The sequence below is a fragment of the Xyrauchen texanus genome, chromosome 17 (assembly GCF_025860055.1).
Source record: "Xyrauchen texanus isolate HMW12.3.18 chromosome 17, RBS_HiC_50CHRs, whole genome shotgun sequence".
Classification (NCBI taxonomy): Eukaryota; Metazoa; Chordata; class Actinopteri; order Cypriniformes; family Catostomidae; genus Xyrauchen; species Xyrauchen texanus.
In genome coordinates, this window is record NC_068292.1 from 27,402,901 (window position 1) to 27,426,947 (window position 24,047).

General features: G+C 37.1%; 1 protein-coding gene across 1 annotated transcript in view; it reads left to right on the forward strand.

The window, feature by feature from the left end:
- The window catches only part of LOC127657983 (integrin alpha-8-like), an 89,486-nt gene that overhangs the window by 35,559 nt on the left and 29,880 nt on the right, over window positions 1-24,047 (forward strand). Inside the window, exons 13-21 of the mRNA XM_052147028.1 lie at window positions 1,344-1,535; window positions 9,501-9,546; window positions 11,174-11,281; window positions 18,073-18,128; window positions 19,214-19,368; window positions 20,251-20,388; window positions 20,631-20,698; window positions 20,916-21,063; window positions 23,125-23,217. Of these exons, the coding sequence (XP_052002988.1) occupies window positions 1,344-1,535; window positions 9,501-9,546; window positions 11,174-11,281; window positions 18,073-18,128; window positions 19,214-19,368; window positions 20,251-20,388; window positions 20,631-20,698; window positions 20,916-21,063; window positions 23,125-23,217 (1,004 nt within the window). The remainder of the gene's footprint in view (window positions 1-1,343; window positions 1,536-9,500; window positions 9,547-11,173; window positions 11,282-18,072; window positions 18,129-19,213; window positions 19,369-20,250; window positions 20,389-20,630; window positions 20,699-20,915; window positions 21,064-23,124; window positions 23,218-24,047) is intronic.

Consider the following 24,047-nt stretch of genomic DNA (forward strand, 5'->3'; position numbering starts at 1 on the left):
AATCGTGTTTAGTTGCAGATTTCCTGTGAAGAACTTCACTCTTTATGATTCTCTAGCATACAGTCTTATACCGTTTATCTTTGTGTTCCTTTTTTCAAAAACTTTCTTGCTTGAAGTCAAAGTTTTGAAATGTTGTGATTTACTTCTGAGCTGGATGGTTTGGTTCATGTCTTAGAACTTTAATGACTTATATTTTGAAAGGAAAAAGATTGTGGAAAATACTTCTGGAGCGAAGACGGCTGGAAAATGTATTTTTTTTAAATGGTATTCATTACGGTTTGCTTGTTCGTTTCAATATGGTTTGAGGATATAGAGCTTTATAGAATTTACAACCTCAACAGCCCCTATATTGCTCTGTTCTTTTGTCTTTATGCCCCACTGTGGGCATCTCTGTCTGGGGTAGCATTACTCTGTTGTTTCAGTTTGACTCTTGTTTGTGTGTTTTTGTGTGTGGACCAAATGTAGGTTAATGCTTTGAGCAGCATTGCTGGTAAATGGAACACTTGAAAAGATAACCCTACCCTGGAGATGTTTTGGCTGTGCAGTAGTTGACTTGTGCTTGTGCATGAGTCTGTTATTGTTCTGTAATAGTCTCTCATTGCAAAAGAGCTCCCTGCGGAGCTTTGTGTAAATCATGTGTATTCTTTTTAGCATCCTTCGTTCTTCCACATGAAAGCATCCCTCTGTTCCTCCTCACCATCACAGACTCTGAAATAATCACTAATAATTGATAAATTACATCTGGGAGAAGGGCCAAATACACATAATTTAGTGTTTAGTCCAAGTATTATTTTAGAAAATGTGCTATGGAAAACAAATAGGACGTACATTTTACAGTACAGGATGTCTACTTTACAACAGTGGTTCCCAACTGGTGGGTCACATCCCAGGTCCGTTTTCATATGGTCATGGACAGCAGGGCAAATAAAAAAAAATATTTAAAAAATATATATATAACGCATTTAACCATATAGCAAAATTAATAATCTTATAAACTTTACAAAAGGGAGGAAAAAATCCCATATCTTTTGTTGTTAACATCAATTGCATTGCATCTAATTAAACTGAACCCTACAGTATGCAAACTGAACGATGGAAGTAAAAGAAAATACAACCCAGGCTACATTAAATATGGGTTCACTTGCAACAAGGACATGTGTTTTGTTGAGTGAACTATTGCCTAATGAACTTATGAAGCAATCGAAATTCAGCTTTAAATGATAAACTATTTTGGTGTAGAATCTGGGTCCTGAAGCATAACTATTTTGAGAACAACTGGTCTAATGGATAAGATGTGATACTATATTGATAAAATCTGTGTTTCCACTCCCTCTCCTTCTCAGACGTGGCAATTGGAGCTCCGTTTGCAGGTGAAGATCGCAGTGGTCGGGTTTTCATCTATAATGGTCATAAATCTGGGCTGATGCTGCAGGCTTCCCAAGTGTTGAGAGGTGAATGGGGATCATCCGCCATCCCAGCAGGCTTTGGATTCACCCTGCGCGGAGACTCCGACTTAGACAACAACCAGTATCCTGGTGAGTAAATCCTCCAATCTCCATCCCTCTCTCTATCGTTTCTCTTTAAATGCAAGTGTCTGTTAAGGCAATCATTTGGATCCGATTTAAGCCAGGGAGATGAGAGCCAAATGGATGAAAGACTGGACAAATTGGAGAATAACAAGGATGAGACATCTAGGTTGAGTCACACAGTTGGTCACTTTGCTGGTCATTTGCACTTTTTATTCTCTTTCATATCCTGGACCTCGTAATGTGCTTTTGTTTCTTTCCTAGTTTCCTGCTGTGGTGGGAATGTTGTTTCAAAGCTCCCTTTCAGATTTTTCTCATTGCATTGTTTTTCACTATTTAATTATCATGTTTTATTGAGAACAATCCTTCTCCAAGAATGATGTGATCCATGTGACTTCTGAGATCTCTGCTTGGGTCTCTGGTTTGACTTAGACGCCACATCAAATTGTACATACATGATTGAATGATGTTTCTACTTGTTTTCAGTAAGCACAGTGAATCCATCTAACTGAACATTTAGATACTTTAATCTCAATCATTTCGAAACTGTAGAGATAAACATTTGCAGGTGACCAAAAACTCCATTCGTATTACTATACGTTTTGGTGTGTTTGTGTGACAGAGATTGTTGTGTAACAGATAATCTGGTCTGCAGATGAATTCTTAAGGGTTAAATTCTGGCCCTCTCATTCAAATGAGAGTTTTCTGTATCTCTGCAGAGAAGTGATCATGAATATGTGGCTTGTCTATTTGTGTTTACATTCCGAGTTACATACAAATTAAGTTCTATCTATCCATCTGTCCGTCCATCTATCTATCAACTTTAAGCAGAACTTATATAGCACATGCCTTTAATTACTAGAATGAATAATTTCGACTCATCTCTCAGTTTGTTAAAAAAGAATGGAGAATGCATTAACAGTAATGGTCTTACAATGAGCAGGCAGTATTCCAGTGGGTGGAAACAGAAATGTGAAACCTTTTTAAAGCACCAAAAAGTTTGTTATTTGAGATGTAAAGTTATCTAAATCGTACTTTTCAGTTAGGAATACTTTCTCATCCCTTGTGTGTCCTTTCCTTGTATCCTCAAAAGGATACCAAGATAAAGTAACCATTATTTTTTTTTTCAGATCATAACATTTGTTGAAAGATTGAATAAAACTTTGCACAGACAAGTTGATAAACAATTCTGTCGCATTAGTCTCATTCTAACAGGTCTAGTGTTGAAATATTATGATTATATTGGTGTGATGGTTGCATATTTTAAACATTTATTCACTGGGCTGCACACTTGCCTGCTAGGCTTCCTTTGTAGGTGCATTGCTGTATATGTGTTTTCAGTTTGGTTTTACAAAATGAATGACGAGACTGAATGATTCTTTGTGCAAAGAATATTGTAACTGAAATGGTTAGTGCAAAACAAATTAATATTAAAATGTATATTAAAGAAATGTGCTAGAGAAACTCAGAAACGCAATGGTCTCAAAAAAAAATTTCTAGGCATATTTTCCACTGTTTGGCTATATTGAATAAAAATCTTATTTTTACATTTTTTATTAACACTTATTTAAAAAAAAAAAAAAAGTTGTTCAAAGCAGGCAAATTCTTTTCATTTGACTATGGGATAGGGATGGGCAGATTGATCCTAAAATATCGATACTTCCAATACTAATGTTGTATCCGAAATATTGATTTCTCACACAAATATCGATTCTAAAAATCTTAATTTTTTTTAAATCAGGTATAATATTATTTGGTTACCATAAACTTGAACAATAATCATAAGCTTTAAAATGAAATAAAAAGGATTAGGATGTATGAGCAAATACTTGTGCAGGATGTGAACTATTTCTTCTTTCGCTCATCTTAAAATTCATGCTGAAAGACACAAGCAGACAATCAACAGGCTCGTTCAAATAAGAGGGAACAGTGCCTTGTAGAGGTAATGATGGAAAATCAGAGAAACAGCCTCTGGAGTAAATTCACCCTAAAATAACAACATTTCTAAAGGTGACATTATTTATAATGCATTTGTGTGTAATTGTTGTTAATAAGGAATTGAAAAAATAGTCAACCATGATTCTTTTTTTTTTTTGTTGCTGAAACCATGGTTTTACTTCAGTAGGCCTATATTGTTGTAGTAACTATTGTTAATTGTGTGGTAACAATGTTTTATCTAAATACCATGGTTAAACTATAGTTACTGTACTGAACCCATAGCTAGTTTTTGGTAGGGTAAGCAAAACAGAAGTCTAATAATTTTCTATTTAGGTCACAAATGTAAACAAAACAAAAAATTACTTGAATTATGACGAAAAATAATATGTTAAATTACCCATTTTATCCCAAGAAATTGCAAAAAAAAAAAATTGGTATTGGTATCTCTCTCGACAATACTGGACTTGAAATGACTGGAATCGGAGCGAAAAGAAAATAAGTGGTGTTGCCCATCCCAACTATGGGAATAGATCATGCCGTTTTACAACAGAAATGCTGCTCTTGGTGTGTTATGTGTTGGAGAATGTTTATGCACGATTCTCTCAGAGGAAATCTGATGTGAACAAGAACATTCAATCATTATTTCTTTGACTTAGCATTTTTTGGAGCATGTCCATTTGTGATCCACTGGGGGGGAAAAGGCATGTTATTTTGAAACAAAATGAGGGTGTGTAAATGATAACAATTTTTGGGTAAATTAACCCTTTAAAAAAAATGTCGTTGCCAGAGCCTTGACTAAAGTGTTGATTGAGATGAAACATTAGTTGGCTCATACAGCAGTGTGCGCACTGGTATTGGAATAAAGACACACAGCTCTTTCAAACAGAAGTCACTGAAGTAGCCATGCACACACAGCTGTTGTGATAGCTTCTCTTGGTGTTTGTGGATTTGTTTGTATTGTTGGGAACTGTATGAGAGAATACACAGAGCTATCAGTTGAACAAGGTTCTGTATATTCTCTCAGTTCATTGCAGCTGTACCATAATCCTGCTTTGACTAACAGAAACATGAATTGGCTGATTCATTTAACAAGAGAATCATCCACCCTCTTTCTTAAAGAAAACTGCTGTAATGATTTGAGCTGATTTCAACAAAAAACTAAGACATGTTCATTTAATCTGTCCTTTAATCTCCTCTTTCATTTTTATACTGCACTATACAAATTCATCAAAGCAAACGCTGTCACATGCTTTCTTTAAAGAGACATAAATTCAGAGTGTTAGGCAGCTCACACATATGTGTGTGTGAGTGTGTGAGGGGGTTTATTCTTTCATGGCGACAGGATAGTGTCCTTAAATATGCTGTAATAAAAACAGATTTTCCATATGAGAACAATCCAAAAGATCATAGATGGCTGAACAGTCAGACACACAGGTGTACACACTGGTGGCAGAGTAATGTTTAACAGACCCAATAAGCAAAGAAAGTCTTTTTGATCTGGAAGTTGTAAAATCACAGCTTTTTAATCTGTATTACTGATGTGGTGTAAGCATATACAATACATGTCTATGTTATATGCATTTCTCATGATAGGTTTCAAAATGTGTACAGTACCTGTATCTCAACTGGTAGAGGCACTAACAATGACAAGGTTGGCGGTTAAATTCCCAAAGAACACATTGACAAAATCTATACCTTCAATGTACTTTAAGTTGCTTTGGATAAAAGTGCATACCAAATGTGTACATACAAATATTTGTCACCGTTTCATTGGAAATCAGGAAAAGGGGACATGTTTTACACATATAGAATGTTTTATTTTATACCCTGATGTCAACTTAAAATGTTTGTCATGGTTTCACAGCCTCAACCAACCGAAAAGTGCATGCTTGATCTCAGTCCAGCCTTTCTATCTAACAGGCGACCAAGAGGGCGAGTGATGTCAATGTTGGTGCCCAACAGTGCCGTCTCCGCTCACAAAAGTGCCCGCATTATCCACCAAGGTTGTGGTGAGCAAGAGACAGACACAGTGGTTGTGGCATCAGGCCTTGGAGAGGTGCTTGTTTGAAATAATAAACAACAGAAAATGTACAAAAAGGGGAATAAAGTGTCCATGGGGTTAAGTGTCCAAAATAAAAGGGGGCTTCGTGGTGAATGGGACTATGTGAAAGTCAGGGGTGAGTCATGTCCAGGTATAATAGGTGGGGTCAGGTGGCCGCAATGCGCCCCTCTCCTGGATCCAGGACACAAAGGTCCAAGCTTTCTCAAGTGGTTAAATGTCCCTGGGGCCAAAGCATGTGAGGGAATGGTTGGCCGCGATGCATACTCCAGGCCCCGGCATCGCATCTATTTCGCACCAGGGGTCCAAATGATGGGCCCCTCCCTGCTTCATTCCTGGATCTACAAGGAAGTCAGTGTATGCACACAAGGAGGAGCCGGCTCCCCGAGGAGAGGTGTGCTCTATATTTTAATGAGGGTACATTCACATCAGGTGCGCCTCATCATCATTCCGGGGGTTCATTCTGCCACACATCATAACCATGACACTTCCCACATTACCTGTTTTTGCAACTTGGTTTCCATTAATGGCCTGGGTGAACTTGGGAGAGAGTTTTGCGTTGTGAACCTCTAGTATGTTTACATAGTAGATTGAAATCTTTTATTTAAAAAAAGAAAGACTTTAAATTAATCGAACAAACTGTTGCACACATACAAAGTTACCTTTGCCTGTTTATACTTAATCTTTTCCTTTGTCTGTGTGTAGTTTGGGGGGGAAGGTAAGGATTGGGGTGAACTGTGATTAAATGTGGGGTTGAAGTCATAGGTCAAGTGTCATTCATCATGAACTGCTAAAGCAGCAGAGGAGATGACATAATTAGCATTTCTTGCTCACAGCTTCAGGCAGTTTTTTCACAGAGAAAACAAAATCAACACATTCACATTGTTTATTCAAAAACAATTACTTCATTAATTTGAGAGAAAACACTTTTAAAATGCCAGCTGGTGACACAGAGAATCAGAATTTGCGGTTAGGGTTGAAGATGAAAAACAATGGAAACGCACAATCTCAAACAAAGTATCATGTTTTTGGAAGCAATCCAGTGATTAAAGTGTTTTATGAACATCGTTCATCAATGGAAGATGAACAATGTTCATAAAACACTTTAATCACTGTATTGCTTCCAAAAACAGGATACTTTGAGTTTGTGTGTTTGAATCTTTTGTTATAGTCAAGACATATCAAAAAAAAATTGTGTTCAAGGAACTTATGTGGGTAACATATATCCCTTTAGTGAAAGTGGAATACTGACGGTGACTTTGCCAAGTAGCACATCAATATCCTTGTTGATCCAGGAACAACATTCTGATCAACCAATTAGATTTTGGAGTTAGGTTTAGGGTTTATTGTAGGGTTAGGCATGTTAGAGTAGTCTGTGTTAGAGGCTTATGCATTATTCTTCATCCAATAACATGTTGTTTCCCTTTAATGTAATAAATACATCCTACTTTCCAAAATCACAGTGAATGATATGTAACACATACAGCCACACAAACCCTCATTTCTCAGTCCAAATTTGCTTTGACTCCCATGAGCTTCTGTCCAAAACATTTCCCTCTCAGACATCTACAGGGAGTAGTCCAGTTCTGGTTACTTTGGAGGATGGATGGATGGATGGATGGATGGATGGCTGATTGTATGTCAGGAGAAATGACAGAGGAATTCAGAGCTGGAGGTAAAACAGGGGATTGCATTAGTTGGCTGTGCTCAGGCATTTCACTGGCTAGAAAAGCACCTCTACTGAAAATAACTACAGGCGGCAGCCTCATTAAAATCCTAGTGTTTGAGCTTCCTCCATCTCCTTTCTTGATCCTTACATCTCCTTAACCCATCCGTGTGGTTGAGATGCTTGTGATGTACTGGCCATTGTGGTTCAACCTGAATATTTTCAGGTTGAGTCTTAAAATATTCACACACACAGAAACATAATCGCACCTCATTGCAGTTCTGAGAAAATTAAGCACCCAAATGGAGTTTCCAGATGTCAGAATGTAATAGATTAAATTATTTTGTCATTTACTCTGCCTCATTGCCTGTCCATCTCAGAAATAAGGTGTAAGCTCAGGCCTCTAGGGCATGCGTGTGTTAGCGAGCATATTTCCATTGGAATCAGGCAAGACTTTTTAAAAATGTTTACTGTTACACTTAATAATTTCAAAACAATTGTATTACTTAACGTACACCAAAAAAACATTAGATCCAACCTGCTAAACAAAAACTATATTGTTTTTACTATTATTCCATTATAACTCTTTCCCGAATGTTTGCTCTGATTGAGTTAGTGAGCCTTTAGAAAGATTCATTAAAAAGAACCACATCATAAAATGAATGTTCAAGAATCAGATTTCACTGGTTGCACTTCATTTATTGAAAAGGTCTGACTTAGAAGAATGATTTGTTCATTAATTGGACATCGCTAACAGAAAATGATTTCAGAATATTTATGTACAGTCTTCTGTCACATCGGTAGAAGAATGCATTCATTCTTGAACCGTCAACAGAACTAAACTTCAGTAGATTTCCAACTCTAGGATTTTAGGTGTGTTTTCTGTCACAATACCAAAAGCTGCTCACTAGTGAATCAGGGCCCTGGTTTACAACAGGCTCTCTGCCAGAGGTGTTTCATCTATGAAGGCAGGACCTGACAGAAACTGAGGCCAGCGATCAACCTCAGTGAAACTGGAATCAAAGCGGCAGTCTCTGTATACTCATTAGGGTGCTGGAGCTATTTTGGAAGATTCCTGCCTGTAAGTCTCTGAGTTTGCTTGACTACAAGCATCCCTCCAGGAACAATTTGTACACTTCCTTCCTATAAATGCTTTGTAAAAAAAATACAGAGGAAACAGAATTTTCTCTTAATTAAGTTTGGAGACATTATCTGAGTCATGCAGACCAAGCAAAATGACCATGCGCAGGTGTACACTTATCAATCCAACAGTACTATTCCCCCACCAAAGAAGTTATTTTTATTAGGCTAATTATGTAGGAATCTGGTCTGAATGGTAAACTTGGTGTGAGAAGTCGATTGATTTAAAATCTAAATTAAGTTAAAATAATTATGTCATGTAAAAACAGTGCACAATAACAATAATAGAAAATTATGTAACTCCATTAAAAATATATTGTACAACTTCATAAAACATACAAAATAACAATAAAGTACCTTGTAAAACATTTATTTAAAAAAATAAAATAAATAAAATACCTAAAATAAAAACCTTTCAGTATACTGCTATATCCCCAAAAATATTATTATTTTTGGGCCATTTGGGCTTTATTTGATAGGACCATATAAAGTGAGAGGTAAGCAATTGGAGAAAAAGGGGGAATTAGAACAGGAAATGACACAGACCGTACTCAAACCTAGATCCCAGTGGGGGCACCACAGCTCTAACTTGTTACAAACATGTGTGCTATTATTATGCCACGGCTCTGGCGGTCAAACTGTTTTAAGTATACCTTGTCTCTAGTCATCACAGTGCATGATTCTGTTTTACTGTAGGCCCTGGACTTAAAAAAACGTAGTTTGAACTGCATTACGATGTGAAGGTTTCACAGCAGCACATTCAAATCTCAAATAGGTTAAATCACAGGTTTATCATGCCCACCTTTATTAAGAGCAAACGGAATTCATTCAGCATATTTACCTTTCCCTTAATCAGATTTGACTCTCTGCGCCACTGAGTAGAATGAGATTAAACCCTCACACATTCCCCATGGCTCTCAAGGGTTTCTCTATTACTCTGTTCAGGGACAGCAGGTCATGTGAGATGCAATACCGGTAGAACTAGAAAAGGGACGACGAGACTGCTGGAGGCCTAAATCACTTCCAGCTGCAGCTTGCTTTGAAGCTTTATGGTCCAGCCACTCATATTCTTTCTATCTTGCATTATTCTCTTCTCATTTGCAGCACAACCTTCTCTGTTTCATATTGTGTCAGTCCTCCACGTCTCAGTATATTTCACTGTCTTTTACAGATTTGCTGGTTGGTGCATTTGGAGTGAGTAAAGTTGTTGCCTACAGGTGAGAAATTTCACACAATACACCATGTAAATACAGTATTTTCAAAATAATTACTTGGTAAACTAGTCAAAAGACACATGAAACACTTATTTTGCATTGGGACACATTACATTGTAATTACATTGTAATTATGTAGTAGTTACATGTAAAGTGTTAGTTATTAACAACTCTTAAAATGTTATTACACATGCAAATGTATTGTAAAAAAAAAAAAAAAAAAAAAAGAACACATTTATTCTGGTCATATGTCTGAACAGACATAGAGCACAAACTACATACAAACTCACATATATTTTCCCCATTAGAATGAGTGGCATAACAAACAACTGTGTTTGAGGTTGAACTGGAAGAGAACTTGATCTTCTGATCCATGATACAATAGGAACACTTTTTCAAAATGCACAAGATAAAATATTAAAATGTCAGGCCTGTGAAGCCAATGAAAATTCCATAGATGTAGTTGACAAAAGTACAGTCAGAGAACATTATCTACAGACTTTTTGCATTTCTAGTGTGAGTATAGCCAAGACTTTGCTTGTTTTCCAGATCAGATTTCCCTCAGGCATGTTTCAAAATAGTCCACTTTTTCCTGCCTTAAAGACACCAAATTCACACAGGCACATTAAACATGCCCCAGCAAACATTCTCAGTGTCAGTGTTAAAGCGATTAGCTGTAGTGGGCTCTGGTGTATTTGTGAAAGCTAACATTTCCACTGTTAATCCAGTTTGAGTGCTAGTCTCAACAGACTGAAAGAGAGACCGGAGGAGAGAGGGAACTGGCCTCATGTTAACTTCTCATTAACTCTCATGAACTGTTTGATGCTTACTACACATAAAATGTCCCTTCTACCTAACAGGTATCACAAAATTTGGCATTCTGTGAAATCACACATGTCCCTTTGACAGTTCTAGGCTCTGTAACAGCGGAGTCAGGGGAACGGCACAAGCTTAATATTTTAGCCAATCAGAAAAGCTACTCAATCAGATATGCTCTCTGCCTGTCAGTCATTTTGGTATTCAGGTTTTCTAACTTTGGGTTTGCTGATGTCTTTGAAGGGTGGAATTTTGGAGAGAGAGCATGTCATTAAAGTTAGACAAATGGTGGAAGTTAGTAAAATGTATGAAATAGCCAGCCTTATTTAAGGAACATTATGTAGCTGTGGTAACATTTTGCAAAAATTTAATTACCTAGTTCATTTCATGTATCGTGGAAGTTTCTAGGTGAAATAGCCACTGTTTTGTGCTAAAAGCAAGTAAGATTAATGATCTATTGTGCACATTGATGCACAAACAGTAATGTTTTGATAGCAAAACATGGTTTTTTGGAAGTGGCACCACAGAGCCACTGTGTTTAAACTTTTAAGGGAAATCACCCTATGAAAGATTACTTATAGTTGTCTCTGCATATTACACTGGGATGTGAGAAAGTGTTTTAACATAGCAAATATTATGCACTTTAACTTTAAACATCAAAAACTGGATTTGGTGGATTCTTAATGATTATGTGCTGCTCTTAGTTTAGCTTTCCATTTAACTTCAACAACATTATTGCAATAAATTGCATAAGTATCTTTATATATTTTTGTCATAATATTCTCACTCCAGTTCTCCATTGTTTCCATGTCAGGGCAAGACCAGTGGTAACCGTAGATGCTCAGCTGATTTTGACACCCAGAATTCTCAATCCCGAAAACAAGTCCTGCCACATGCCCAATACTGATGACATGATTACTTGGTAAGTATTTCTGTCATTCTGTTCTGTTTCGGTTTACTTACATTTTGCCTTTGTGAATTACTTAAAGTCTAAGGTTAAGACACTGCGAGTGATACTCATGCACTACATGTTAAGTTTGACTTCTTAAATGTAAACACATAAACATTTTATAAGCCAATGAGTTCAGTCGGACAAATATGTTGAGACTGTAGTCCTGGTTATGGCTAGACCAAATCATTCTGGGCCAAGGAACTATCGCTGACTGGAAGGTTTTAAAGCCAAGTGGTGTATAGTACCACATTACAGCAGCAACCCACCCCCACCACCCTCTGTGGTAAAACTAAGTGTTTCTGGAAGTCTCAATACATTCTACCAAGCTACATAAACATACACACAACCCCACATTCTTACCATGGATGTGGATGGATATTGAGTCCCAAAAGCAGTTTTGGGCCCCATGACTGTAAACATACAGAATCCGTTTGGCTGTTTGGGGTGAATATGCTTGTGTGTTAGGCTTGTCATGGGGAAGAAAGGACTAGATGTCTTAGAGAGACAAATGAAAAGAACTAAAGTGCAGAATTCTGCAATAAGAATAGAGTAGCTTAGTTAAATAATTGTACAAACTGTGGTTGGAATTAGAGAGAGACCAAGGGAAACACTGAGACACAGCAATGAATAGAGAGAATGAACAAGACACAGAAAGAAACAGACAAAAGACAGAGAAGATGAAAGATTGAAAGCCCCTGTCAACCCCAAAGTGATTTCATTAGTATTTGTAGATATTTGTACATGAAGTCTGGTTCTAGCTCATGTACATTTTCATACCTTTGGATAGACATTGAAATATGAAACATCAACCAGTGGCAATTACTGCATGGAGACAAGGGAGGCAGTGTCTCCTCAAAATGTCTGGTGAGGAAAATAATGGAATGTACATAAATAAAACAAATAAAATATTATGAAATGTGAGCTCATATAATGTGTATAGCAGTTATATTCCTAAAGTAACACTGTCAAACAGTGACACCAGTAGATCATATTTCAGAGGGAGGCAGCGTCTCTCACACCTCCCTTGAGCACAGAGACCTTATTCACAGCAGCGCTATCTTTGATTTTTGTTGGGAATGACAACAAAGCTCTGAGGAATAGACATAGTCTCTTCAATTGGCTGTACTGCATTTTTAAGTGTTTTGGTTTTTTCCATGTACAAAACATTGAATTAAAAAAACACTTGTCAAGAACACTCAATGGACAAAATACCATGTGTGCCATTGAAGAGATGGTAAATCTATCTCTCACAGCCTTGTTGTCATTTGCATTTTAAATCGAAAGATGGCACCTCTGTGAATAAGGTATATTGCAATCTCATTGAGCGTGACATGAATTGGGAGGGCGCTCTGTTGCTCCTCTCAATGCAAGTGAATTTTGACCAGAACTTTGAAGGTCCAAAAGGCAGTATAAAAGTAATCCATAAGACTCCAGTGGTTAAATATTTAAGTCCTTTTTTTAACTGTAAATCTACACTTTCACATACTGGTGTGGAAGTAACTTTCACATTCAGCCACCTAATGGTTGGGGCTAGTCAAAGGTGGAGATAGGACTTAATTATTGAACCTTTTTCTCACCCACACCTATCATATTGCATCAGAAGATTTAACCACTCGACTTCTGGATTACTTTTATGCCTCCTTTATGTCATTTTTGGACCTTAAAATGTTATGGCCACCATTTACTTGCATTGTATGGACTAATAGAGCTGAGATATTCTTTAGAAAAAAAAATTGTGTTCAGCTGAAGAAAGAAAGTCATACACATCTGGGATGGCATGAGGGTGAGTAGATGATGAAAGAATTAAAATTTTTGGGTGAGCTATTCCTTTAAGGTACAGCTCCGGGCTATCATACAATCATTACAGAGAACACACATCATGATTTTTGGGAGCTAAGTTTTAGAAAGACAGAGATATTTTAAGCGGGAGCTGTACATTAAGAGCAGCCACATGGTCACTGCTAATAGCACCACCAGGCTTCTTTATGGGCATCAAAACCTATCCATTGCTCAAAAATATATCTTTGTTTTCGGTCTGTAGCAGTGTGATTCTACCTCTAGAGTGTAGAACATGATGTTGTTTTCGGCCAATAACAAAAATAGAAAAGTACAAATTTCAGAATATTTTTTTGTGATTGTTTGGGCGGTCTACCGTGCTTGCCTAATCTTTAATTGGGTGGGCAAGAATCACGTTTTGGTTGGATCAGTTCATGCCTACCCATGCCTACATCCTGATGGGATCATCATCCAAATTCTGATCTTTACATTCAAGCCAAACACACAAACATACATGGGTGCCAATAATAGCCTAATGAGTGGGCAGTAATTACAGATTGCAGATAGGCTGCAGGGTAGCAAGGGGTCTATTGGGGTCAGAACACAGGTCGGGGGTCAACCTTGGGGCACTAGAGTGTAGTACTGATGAGACATCATAAAATTATGAAGCAAGGCCATATGTCCACCCCATAAATATGCATGCTTTGAACAGATAAAGAAACTCTTTTTTCCGAGCCCTTTACTATTTAGCACACACATAACTTCTGCAAATTTGAAAATGTATGACCACCTGTTGGTGTAAAAGCAGAGTTTGCATGGTTAGAGCACAATGCACAATGTTGGATTCTATCAAGTAAGGCCTCATGGGTGTTTTGTGTTGTTCATGAGGCAAAGCATCCAGCTGTTTATCACTAATTCAAACTCAGACACGATCATTACTGTGTAAGTGTGTGTGCGGAGGGGACTAATGGGGTGTTTCTGATTAGACATATTTAGGCTGCGTGGAGTGCTATACATTGATATGCATAGAATTGGACATTTGGGCCATTAGGACCGCAGTTGTAACTCCCTGAGCACAGATATCATTACAGGTTTCACAGAACGGAAATACAGTTATTGAGCACCAGCTGGAGAGTTGTGAGCATGTTAGAATAAGTGTTATATTTTAAACTTTAAAATTTTTTTTTTGCTTTAACCTCACTGCATGTGTGTGTGTGTGTGTGTGTGTTGTTTGTCAAAGAGTGCATTTATATGCATGATCATACTGTACACTGTTAATGCTTAATAACCTTGCAAAATGTAAGGTCAAGTTTATGAACTCTATGTGGAAATTTTTCTTTTATTAGGTAAAGTTCAAATAGTTTAAGCAAAACCCAGTTCGCCAGCTAAGTTGTTGCTCATTACCCCAATTTATCTCTGCATTTTTTAATGTTTTTACGTAATATCTGAAGAAAAATCAGACAAATTCAAAATCAATTAAACTCAGAATTGTTATAATAAGCTGATTTGTTTTATCAGCGTAAACACACTCGATAATACTGTATGCTCTAAATACCCAGTCCTGGTTTTGTGTTTCTTTGGAAATTGAGGGTTAGTTAAAAATAAAGCCCTATGTAGTACACAGCCTCCTAAAGCTGCAGACACTCATTGTATGGTGCTCACAGCCTTTGGAAAGACACGTGTATTATTCCTCGTTGATACAGAGTCTTGGTGATGGGGCCTACACAGCTACTAAGAGGTTATGTGAAAATATTTATTTACAGATTGGATTTATTTTAAACTATGTGTAGGGATTAGGCATTGGTTTACCTGCTGGCGATGTCAGTTGGAGGATGGTTCTGTGCTAAGATTAAAAAATCTGTGGCTGCTGTGTTTCCCAGAATAATTATGTAAAAAATACAGTACAAATGTAAGCAACTTTACAGAACAACCTGTAAATGTTACAGTTTAAAACTTGTAATTACATGACCACGCTGGCACTGTAAAAAAAAACAAATTCTGTTAAATTTACGGTAAAAAAAATTATAAACTTGATATTAACATTCTGAAACTGTAAACTACTTTTGACTTTATAAGGTAATGTTAATCTCTGTAAAAATTACAGAAGAGCACATGATGAAAATTACAGAAATGTTTTACATTGCAGAATTGTATCCATGAGCTTTTAGATATTCAAATTTATTTCTGCCCCAGACTATGTATATTGGTTCATGGGGCAGTTATTAAAGTAGGTGACGAATACAAAAAGCTGGGTCCAAACTAATGTAATGATTGGAAGACAGATAACACTATGTAACACATTTTTTGTTCCTGGGTAGTAAGTGTTATTTCCTAATTGCTTATACCTCAAAAGTATAGAAAATGGCTATTATTCCCCACAAACTTAGCTTTTGTGACCAGGACAGTGATATTTTGAAATTGACCAATTAGAAAAGGGCGAATTTGTGTCTTTTCGTTCACATAAAGTCAGAAAAAACAACATATGAAGCCAAATTAAAATGTATTTATACTGAAGTAATACAATGTAACAAAAAACTTACTACAAAAGATTTAAAAGTGAGTAGTTTTATGAGATCTACGATTATACTGTAAATCACTTTCACGAATCAGCCCCAAATGTACTCATACTTCAAGGTATCCAGCAAGGTCTTGATGCTGTTGTAATCCTCGTTGAGGTGCACAGTGTGAGCCAGAGGAAGAGACGGGTACTTGTTACCATTATGGAGCAGCATGGCTTTGAGGCTCCTGGATGAGCTGTGAAGAGGCGCCACTCATTCTGGTTATAGATGATTCTGATTGCCTCGAACAGACTTGTCACATTGTGGCAGAAGTAGCCCATCTTGACGGTTGAAGAAGCTGGAAAAAGGTTGGTGACGCTTCCTCTGATCTGCGACTTGCACACTTTCATCCAACAAGTTCCACTGCTTGAGCCTAGATGTCAAAAGCTCGGCATCGGACTTGGTGAGACCAAGATATCTAATCAAGTCATTGAGGTCTTTTTGGTTGAGGTAGTATGGGTTCCTCTCCTCAGCTCCACCTCTGAAATTGTCATCTAGATCTACAACATCTTCCTCGCTCTCTGACTTCCTGCTCTCTTCTAAAGATGGCTGCTCTCTCTCCGGAGGAGTTGGTACGGGGAGCTCATGGCAGTGGGGCGATGGATGGATGAAGGAAGGTCTGCATACGTGATAGTAGGTGTATTCTTGCCAGTCCGATGTTTGGAAGGGTCCACCATGCAGAAGTAGCAGTTGCTTGAGTGGTCAGTGGGTTCCAGCAAAATTACTGGGATAGCGAACTTCATGGCTCTTCATGGCCCAATTATTTCACCTATGAATAATGTATAACAGATGTTTGCAAAATTTTGCATATGTTATATATTTTTAATAACATTGATCATTTTAAAACATTTAAAAATTAAAAACTTTTACAATTTTAAAATATATTTTATAACATAAAATTCAGAGCAACAATTGTCCATCTTACCTTCCAGAGTTTTTTTCAGTGCTCGCAGGTGAAATGAGGTGCCCAGGGTTTGTCTTGATCCCCGACAGGCATGCCGAAATATGCTTGTAGGCCTCACACATCTTAGCAGATGCTTCCACGGAGTTCTTTTTCGCTCTTATCTTGATAAATTGGCCGCAGACATAGCAAAATGTGTCTGTTGGATGCTTGCAGCCTCTTGATGCATCTCAGAAAAATGCAGATATGTATCCACTTAGGCAGCTGGAACTAAACTGAACTGGTGGGCTTAAGGCCCCTGTATTTATACTACTATTTATATTAATGGAAAGTTCTAGAAGTTTACTCAGCACTGAATCTATCTAGAATGTTCTGGAAAATAGGTACATTTCAAAATATCACTGTCCTGTTCACAAAAGCAAAGTTCGTGGAGAAAAGAGAATAGCCATTTTGAGGCATAAGTGATTAGGAAATAACACACTACCCATGAACCAAAAAAAAATACAAAATTGTTACACGTAATTCCTAGAGGATGGATGTCAATTGGCGCTCCCTCATTTCAAGGATGATTCACCGAATCGGGCTGGGTGGCGGCATTTGAAAATATGTCATATGAACAGCTTGGCAGATTAGATGGGTATGTAACAAATGGAACAAATATTGTACATGACCTTTCTGGGAGGCTCTTGGTGAGGACCAGGTGGAGAAAAACGTTTTTTCAGTGATTATATGTGTATTCTCAGGCTTGGACCACAGGAATGTTTGTTGGGGGTTGGGGTGGGGTTGGGTTTGGGGATAGGAAATTAATGGGGTTTAAACTGGGATAATGGTTGACTCTGTACATTTATATTTGGCTTTATTCTGTATTGTGTTTGAGAATCAACCAATTAAAAAGGTTAATCTGAAGAAGAAAAAAAAAGCCCTATGGCAACAAATCTTTTTGGCCATCTTTAGATTCCAGCAAAGGAATTGTGCATGCCATAGCCGTGGGAGACAGGACTTCCTGTGCCATTTCGATATTGGTTAAGAACCTTAGAATTTAGACTTCAAGAGCAACATTTAGTTCCATTTCATATAATATGTGGTTTCAGAATGTTCTTAGAGTGTTTTACAAACATTACAGTATTTGTAAGAGAATTTGAAAAGTGAGGGAGGTTTTGTCCCTTCACCCCTTTTTCTGACAGGAAATGGAAGTTGTTTTGGCCATTGCTAGGTGATTGCTGGCTTCTATTAACAGACTATAAGAGAGAGAAGGAGGGAGAGAGAGATAAAGGGAGGAGAACACAGACAGAAGAGGCTGAAAGAGCAGAGGCTAATTTGATTAAGTCATTAAATTTTGAGCACAGAATTGCTTAGCGTCACATGTCTCCATTTAGCTGTGCATACAACGATGTAGTGCACACACACAACATTCTTATAAATGAACCTCTTCCTCTGTTATGTTAACACAGCTTACATGTTGTCATTGCTTGTTTAGCTAAGTTATGCTGTACTTAATAATCTCTCTCTATCTCTCTCTTTCACAGTCTATCAGTAAATGTGTGTGCTAAAATATCTGGTATAGGAATCCCTGATTCTGTAGGTAAGTGCATCAGTTTTTTTACATGTACAATGTTTACTTTGTTAAATTCCCTAATAAAAGCATATTTTAATAAATGCATTTTAATATTTTTTTTCTCATGTCATAGGGAACCTGGAAATATTAGTACATTTTAAAATTGTGATTTCCAGGCCTGGAAAGTCATGAAAATTTCATAGAATATATTCAAAATTATGGAAATTAATAATAATAATAATAAAAAAATTGACATAGAAATGTACTTTATTCAGCTAGAGATTGTTCTTTGTATGTGCAATCTCTATAAATTTATTTAAAAAAGGACTTAAAAGATCTTGGAATTCATTGGTAAAAACGTATGGGATCCCTGACAATTGTTTTATGTTTTAAGCAAAATTTTCTTATAAAACAATATTTTGGATGTGTTTCTCCAAACATTATAGATCTCATACAACTCATACATGTGGGTTTGTAAAACAAATTCACAAACCCCATTGCTAAAATAAAACAAATTATATCACCTTGCAAAAGCTATTATCTCATACTGTGGTGGGTCCCTTACATGATCTCTGTGACATTTTATTGGAGTCACACGGAAAATGTGTTTCTACACTAAGCACTCAGTTTACCCTGTGTGTGTGTGTGTGCGTGTGTGCCTGTGTGTGTGTGTGTGTGTGTGTGTGTGTGTGTGTGTGTGTGTGTGTGTGTGTGTGTGTGTGTGTGTAGATGTGTTTTAGCCCTTGTTGCACATCTGTGTTTAAGTGGTTGTAATAATGGCCAAAATGCAGAAGGTGCCAAACTCACTTAAACCAACAGGCAATAAAGCCTCTTTCTCACATTTGTTAAAGCAGGCCTGTTAAAAACTGAATGCATATGGTTTTAGAGATGACAAATAACAGGTGTGTATGTGTGCCTGTTTGTGAGAGAAAGACAAACTAAGTGCATATGTGAGGGTATGCATTTGTTGGAAGCTGCATTTGTGTGTTCTTCAGAAGCCCCAGTCATTAACCTTAAGAACGTGCAAGTTTTACGGTCCAAAACTCATTTGGTCCAGACAGAAATTGCAGGAATTGGACTAACAATAGCATGCCTGTCTTTCTCTCTTTCAGCTCTGAGAATGGACCTGCAGTTGGATTGGCTGAAGCAGCATGGAGCAGTCAAGAGAATATTGTTTATGGACTCTAACCAGCACCACAAAACCCAAAATTTATTGCTGGGTCAGGGGGACCACCAACATTGCCACAACTACTCAATTTACCTGCGGGTGAGGTACACTATTGTCAAACTGGGTTGGTTCCTCATTCAAAATTCATATTCTATCATCTCAACAAATGAACCCATGGGAAAGTTAATTGTGAGCCAAACCAAGCTCCTGGTACAACACAGCTCAACTGGACAGAATAAACGATGTGAGACTTAAGACATATCCACCCCTCTGTGAGAGTGTCTCTTGAAAATAAGACCAAAAATTCTGCTATTTGCTATGAGGTGACTCATGAATTGAATGCAGTATTTATATGGTAACACAGGCCATGGGAAAGTATTTTTTTTGCCAACTATGATTTCGTCACAGGCAAAACAGACTTATTAAATTAAATATGGCAGGTCTAAAGCAAATATTTCCGAAAACATGAGAGCAGAGACGGTTGATAATAATATACATTAAGGTTGTAAATCTATAGCATGTAAAGGGAGGAAAATGAGAGTTTAATTTGTATATGAAAGCATTGTTTATGTGCTTGTGTTGATTAGCTATATCTTGGGGACAAAATTGCCCCCAAAAGTGAGCTAAATCTGACAAAATCTCCTTTTGAGCTTTCTTTTACGGATAGGGTTAGTGTGTGATTTTATGTTATTTGCATTAATATTCAGAAACATAAACACATTTTCTCAAACCCACAAAAATGTATTCAATTATTTTATTTGTTGTTTTTGGCTCACTCGAAGCATGCATTTAAGTAAACTTTGTTTTGATGTCAAGAATGAATGTCAAAGGAATAAAATAATCAAAAGAACAGAAAATAATTTTACACAAGGAAGCTACAAGGAGGAGAAGAGAGAAGAGAGGAAGACTGATAGATGTTTCAAGGAATTCACTCCTGTTTGTAACCCACCTTTCTCTCTCTCTGTCTCTGTTTCTTTTTAGGATGAGGGGGAGTTCAGGGATAAATTGAGTCCCATCAGTGTGGCACTGAACTACAGTCTGGATCTGAACTCCTCCCCTTCTGGATTACAGCTGCGGCCTATTTTAGACCACTATAGCAAGACCTTCCACCATGAGCAGGTTTGCATGCACTAATCAGTGTTTATCATGATTTGTGAGTGGCTGCGTGCATGCATTCATTCATGCGAACATTATATTGATAAGGAAAGCATGACATGTAGCAAGAAAACCATATAATTGATTTGTGAGCATCTGATGTAAACAGAGTTAAACGTAGAGGCAAAACACAAAGAAATGTAGATCTTTTCAGTGAATAAATGAACCAAAAGAGGCAAAGAAAAGTTTTTTTTCTTCTCCCTCAGGCAAACATCCTGTTGGACTGTGGGGAAGACAACATGTGCATCCCAGATCTCAAACTTTCTGCTACAATGTGAGTTAATGCATGCATGTGTCTGCCGTTGAGTAACAGTTATATTTGTTTTAATTTACAGTATGTGTAGAGTTGAGCCACATTTATTTGTAGTCTTGCATTTGTTTTTGTTTTCAAAGCATTGTCAGCATATGCCTTTTTACAGCCTCAAGTATTCAGACAGCAAATGTGTTGAAATCAACAAGTGATTTTAAACAAGTTTTGTTTCTTTGAACAGGGATCAAACAGAACTTATAATTGGGGATGACAACTTGCTTATGTTGACCATTAATGCAGCCAATCAAGGTGAGGGAGCGTACGAGGCGGAGCTTCACGTGATCCTCCCACCAGAGGCGGACTATATTGGTGTGGAGCGCAGACGTGAGGTACACAGCACATTTCCAACTCTCAAGGAATTTTTAGCATTGACATAGCCAGAAACAAGTCTCTGAATATGTCATGATAAAACAGGGTGTGCAAAAACTTAAACACTATAATGAAACATGTATCATTAACAACCATTACATTAATTTGCTTTTATGTCTTTTTTAAACCTTGTGTTACTTTAAAATTACTTAATTAAACCAAATAATGGCTTTAACAATGGAGTAGATAGGCCTGTTACTTTAGCTTTCCAAATATTAGGCCTAATATTTAGTCATTGAATCTGAAGTTCGGTCAGGATTAGATTATTTGGGGAAAATACATAATAATTTGTCAAAATATGCTGAAGACACAAATGTAAATAGAGAGGCAATTCGAACACTTGGCGAATACTGACAAAAATAATAATCAGGTTTTACATTCACTGCTGTAATTGGTGCATTTTAAATAAGAAATGAATGCTTAATGCATTGTGTGAAACGCACAGATGCAGTCTTTACTGAACATTCTTAATTTTGATAGCAATGAACTTGCAACAATGAACTTACTTTGTTCAAATGGATGAATGCAGTTGTCAATAATGACACAGAAAACGGAATTTGGTTGCATGAACTGCAACGTCTTCTGAACTCCAAGTCTGTTGTGAGAGCATGCATGTACCTATGGGGGCTCTGTTACACACTGGTTGTAAATTCTGAAAAGTCATGATCAGATCAGTCTATTTTTACATTCCTATTATTAGACTGGAAAATTCATTTAATTTGGGTGTGCAAACTTAGGTTTGGATGTCATTTGCATACCCTGGCACACCATTGGCTACGCCACTGATACGTAGCGTGCTGTCAAATTGTGTGTGTGCTTAAATGGGTCTGGGTGGTCAATTGGATATAGAAACTGATCTGATGAATATTGTACTTAGAGTTCTCTGTATAATGTTTTCCATTTATAGTTGCTCTGATTACAGAATGCCTGTTTCAATCTGACTCTCTCGCCACTGTGTTTAGATTATGACTCATTCTATGTGTCCTTTTTCTCCAGACACTTGGTCATGCATGAGTTTATTTTGGTTTAGTGGGCACCCATTTAGTGATTACAATGTATAAATATTTCACGTACGCTTAATATTAATACGAAAGACAATATACAAGGTTTTGCTGTTTAATGCAACAGTTTAACATGAGCTCAGTTCTTGTGAAATATCAGATTTACTAAACTGCTTGAAAATTGTAATCCATTTCTGGCCCAGAGTTAAAAACACAAACATGGGCTCTGCAGTGTCTTTGATGTAGTAATTAGGCAGGAATGCAGTGAATGTTGATCTAATTACGAGTGAGGTTTCGTTTAAAACATAGTCAAAAAAATGGCGCATGCCTAGGTGTGCTCTGTAATGCATTGCCGAGATTTTACAGACTACTTATCTCATTTCATACTGTCCAACTCTCCACATTCACATATCTTCATTCATATCTTCCCATCATTAGATTATTTAATCATTCTGTTTTTTCTCTGCAAACGTGCTGCCTTTTTCCGGATTATCAAATAGACACTGGTATTGACTAGAGTACTGATCACAGATTTTGTGATTGCTCTTTCTCTTATTAGCTTAACAGATGAGGTACAATGTATAGCTGGTAATTGCATAGTGGCCCTTAATGCAATTTGCACGGCTACATTAGCTGCTCTCCTGGGAATAGACTGGTTTGACTTTGTTTTGGTGAGAGGAAGTGGTTGCCAGAGAATGGAGATGGAGAAAAAGATAGAAAGATGTAAGGGGGCTTGAAGAGATGACAGGAGGAGGGCCTCAGTGATGTATGGTGTGATTATTATCAGAGAATTCACCATGTTCCATCTCTCCCTCTTCTCCTTTCGTTTTCTTTCCTCCGTCCCTCCCTTACACCCCTGAGCACTGTTTTCACTGGCTTGTTTTAGAGTTGTCAAATGTTGGACGTGTTTATACTAGGTTTTGTGTTAATGAATCATTCAGTATGGTGTGTTAACAAAAAGAGCTACCAAAGCTGAGATAATGTAGAGTTGACATCTCTCTTCTGCTCCGTATGTCTCAGGATCTTCAGCGGCTGTACTGTGAGCACCGGACAGAGAATGAGACCAGAGTTGTGGTGTGTGACCTGGGAAACCCAATGGTGGCTGACACAAATGTAAGAAACATGTCATACTAACTTTGTGTATGTAATATATATTTATTAATGAGTGAATGAGTAAATTAATAATAGAGTGAGAGAGTGAATTCATGAGTAAGTGTATGAATAAGTGAGTGAGTAAATGAATGCATGACTGAATTAATTATTGAGTTAGGGAGTAAATGAATAAATGAGTGACAAATTGAATGAATGAAGGGGTGATATAATGAATTAGTGAGTAAGAGAGTGAATGGCTGAATAAATGAATAAAGCAGTTAATGAATTAGTGAATTAATGAGTGAATAATTCAGTGAGAGAGTGAATTAATGAATTAGTGGTTCAATTAACTAATGAGTGAGTGTGTGAGTAAGTAAGTGAGAGTGAATGAAAGAGGGAGAAAGTGAACAGCTGAATACATGAATAAGGTATTTAATGAATCAATACATTAATAAATGTGTGGGTGAGTGAGTGAATAAGTGAGCCAGTTAGTGAATAAATGAATGAGTGAGTGAATTACTTAATGAATGATTGCGTAAGTGGGCAAACAAATACTGTAAGTGTGTGAGAGTAAATGAAGGAGTGGTTTCATTAATTAATAACTGAGAGAGTGAATGGCTGAATAAATGAATAAACAAGCTAATGAATGAGTGAAATAATAAGTATATAATCCATTGAGAGAGTGAATGAATGATTCAATGAATTATTGAGTAAGTGTATGAATAAGTGGATAGTAAAGTGTGTGAAGTAATGAGTTAGAAAGTGAATGGCTTAGTACATTAATAAGGGATTTAATGAATGATTGTGTAAATAAGTCAGTAAAATGAATGAGTAATTCAATGATTTCAAAA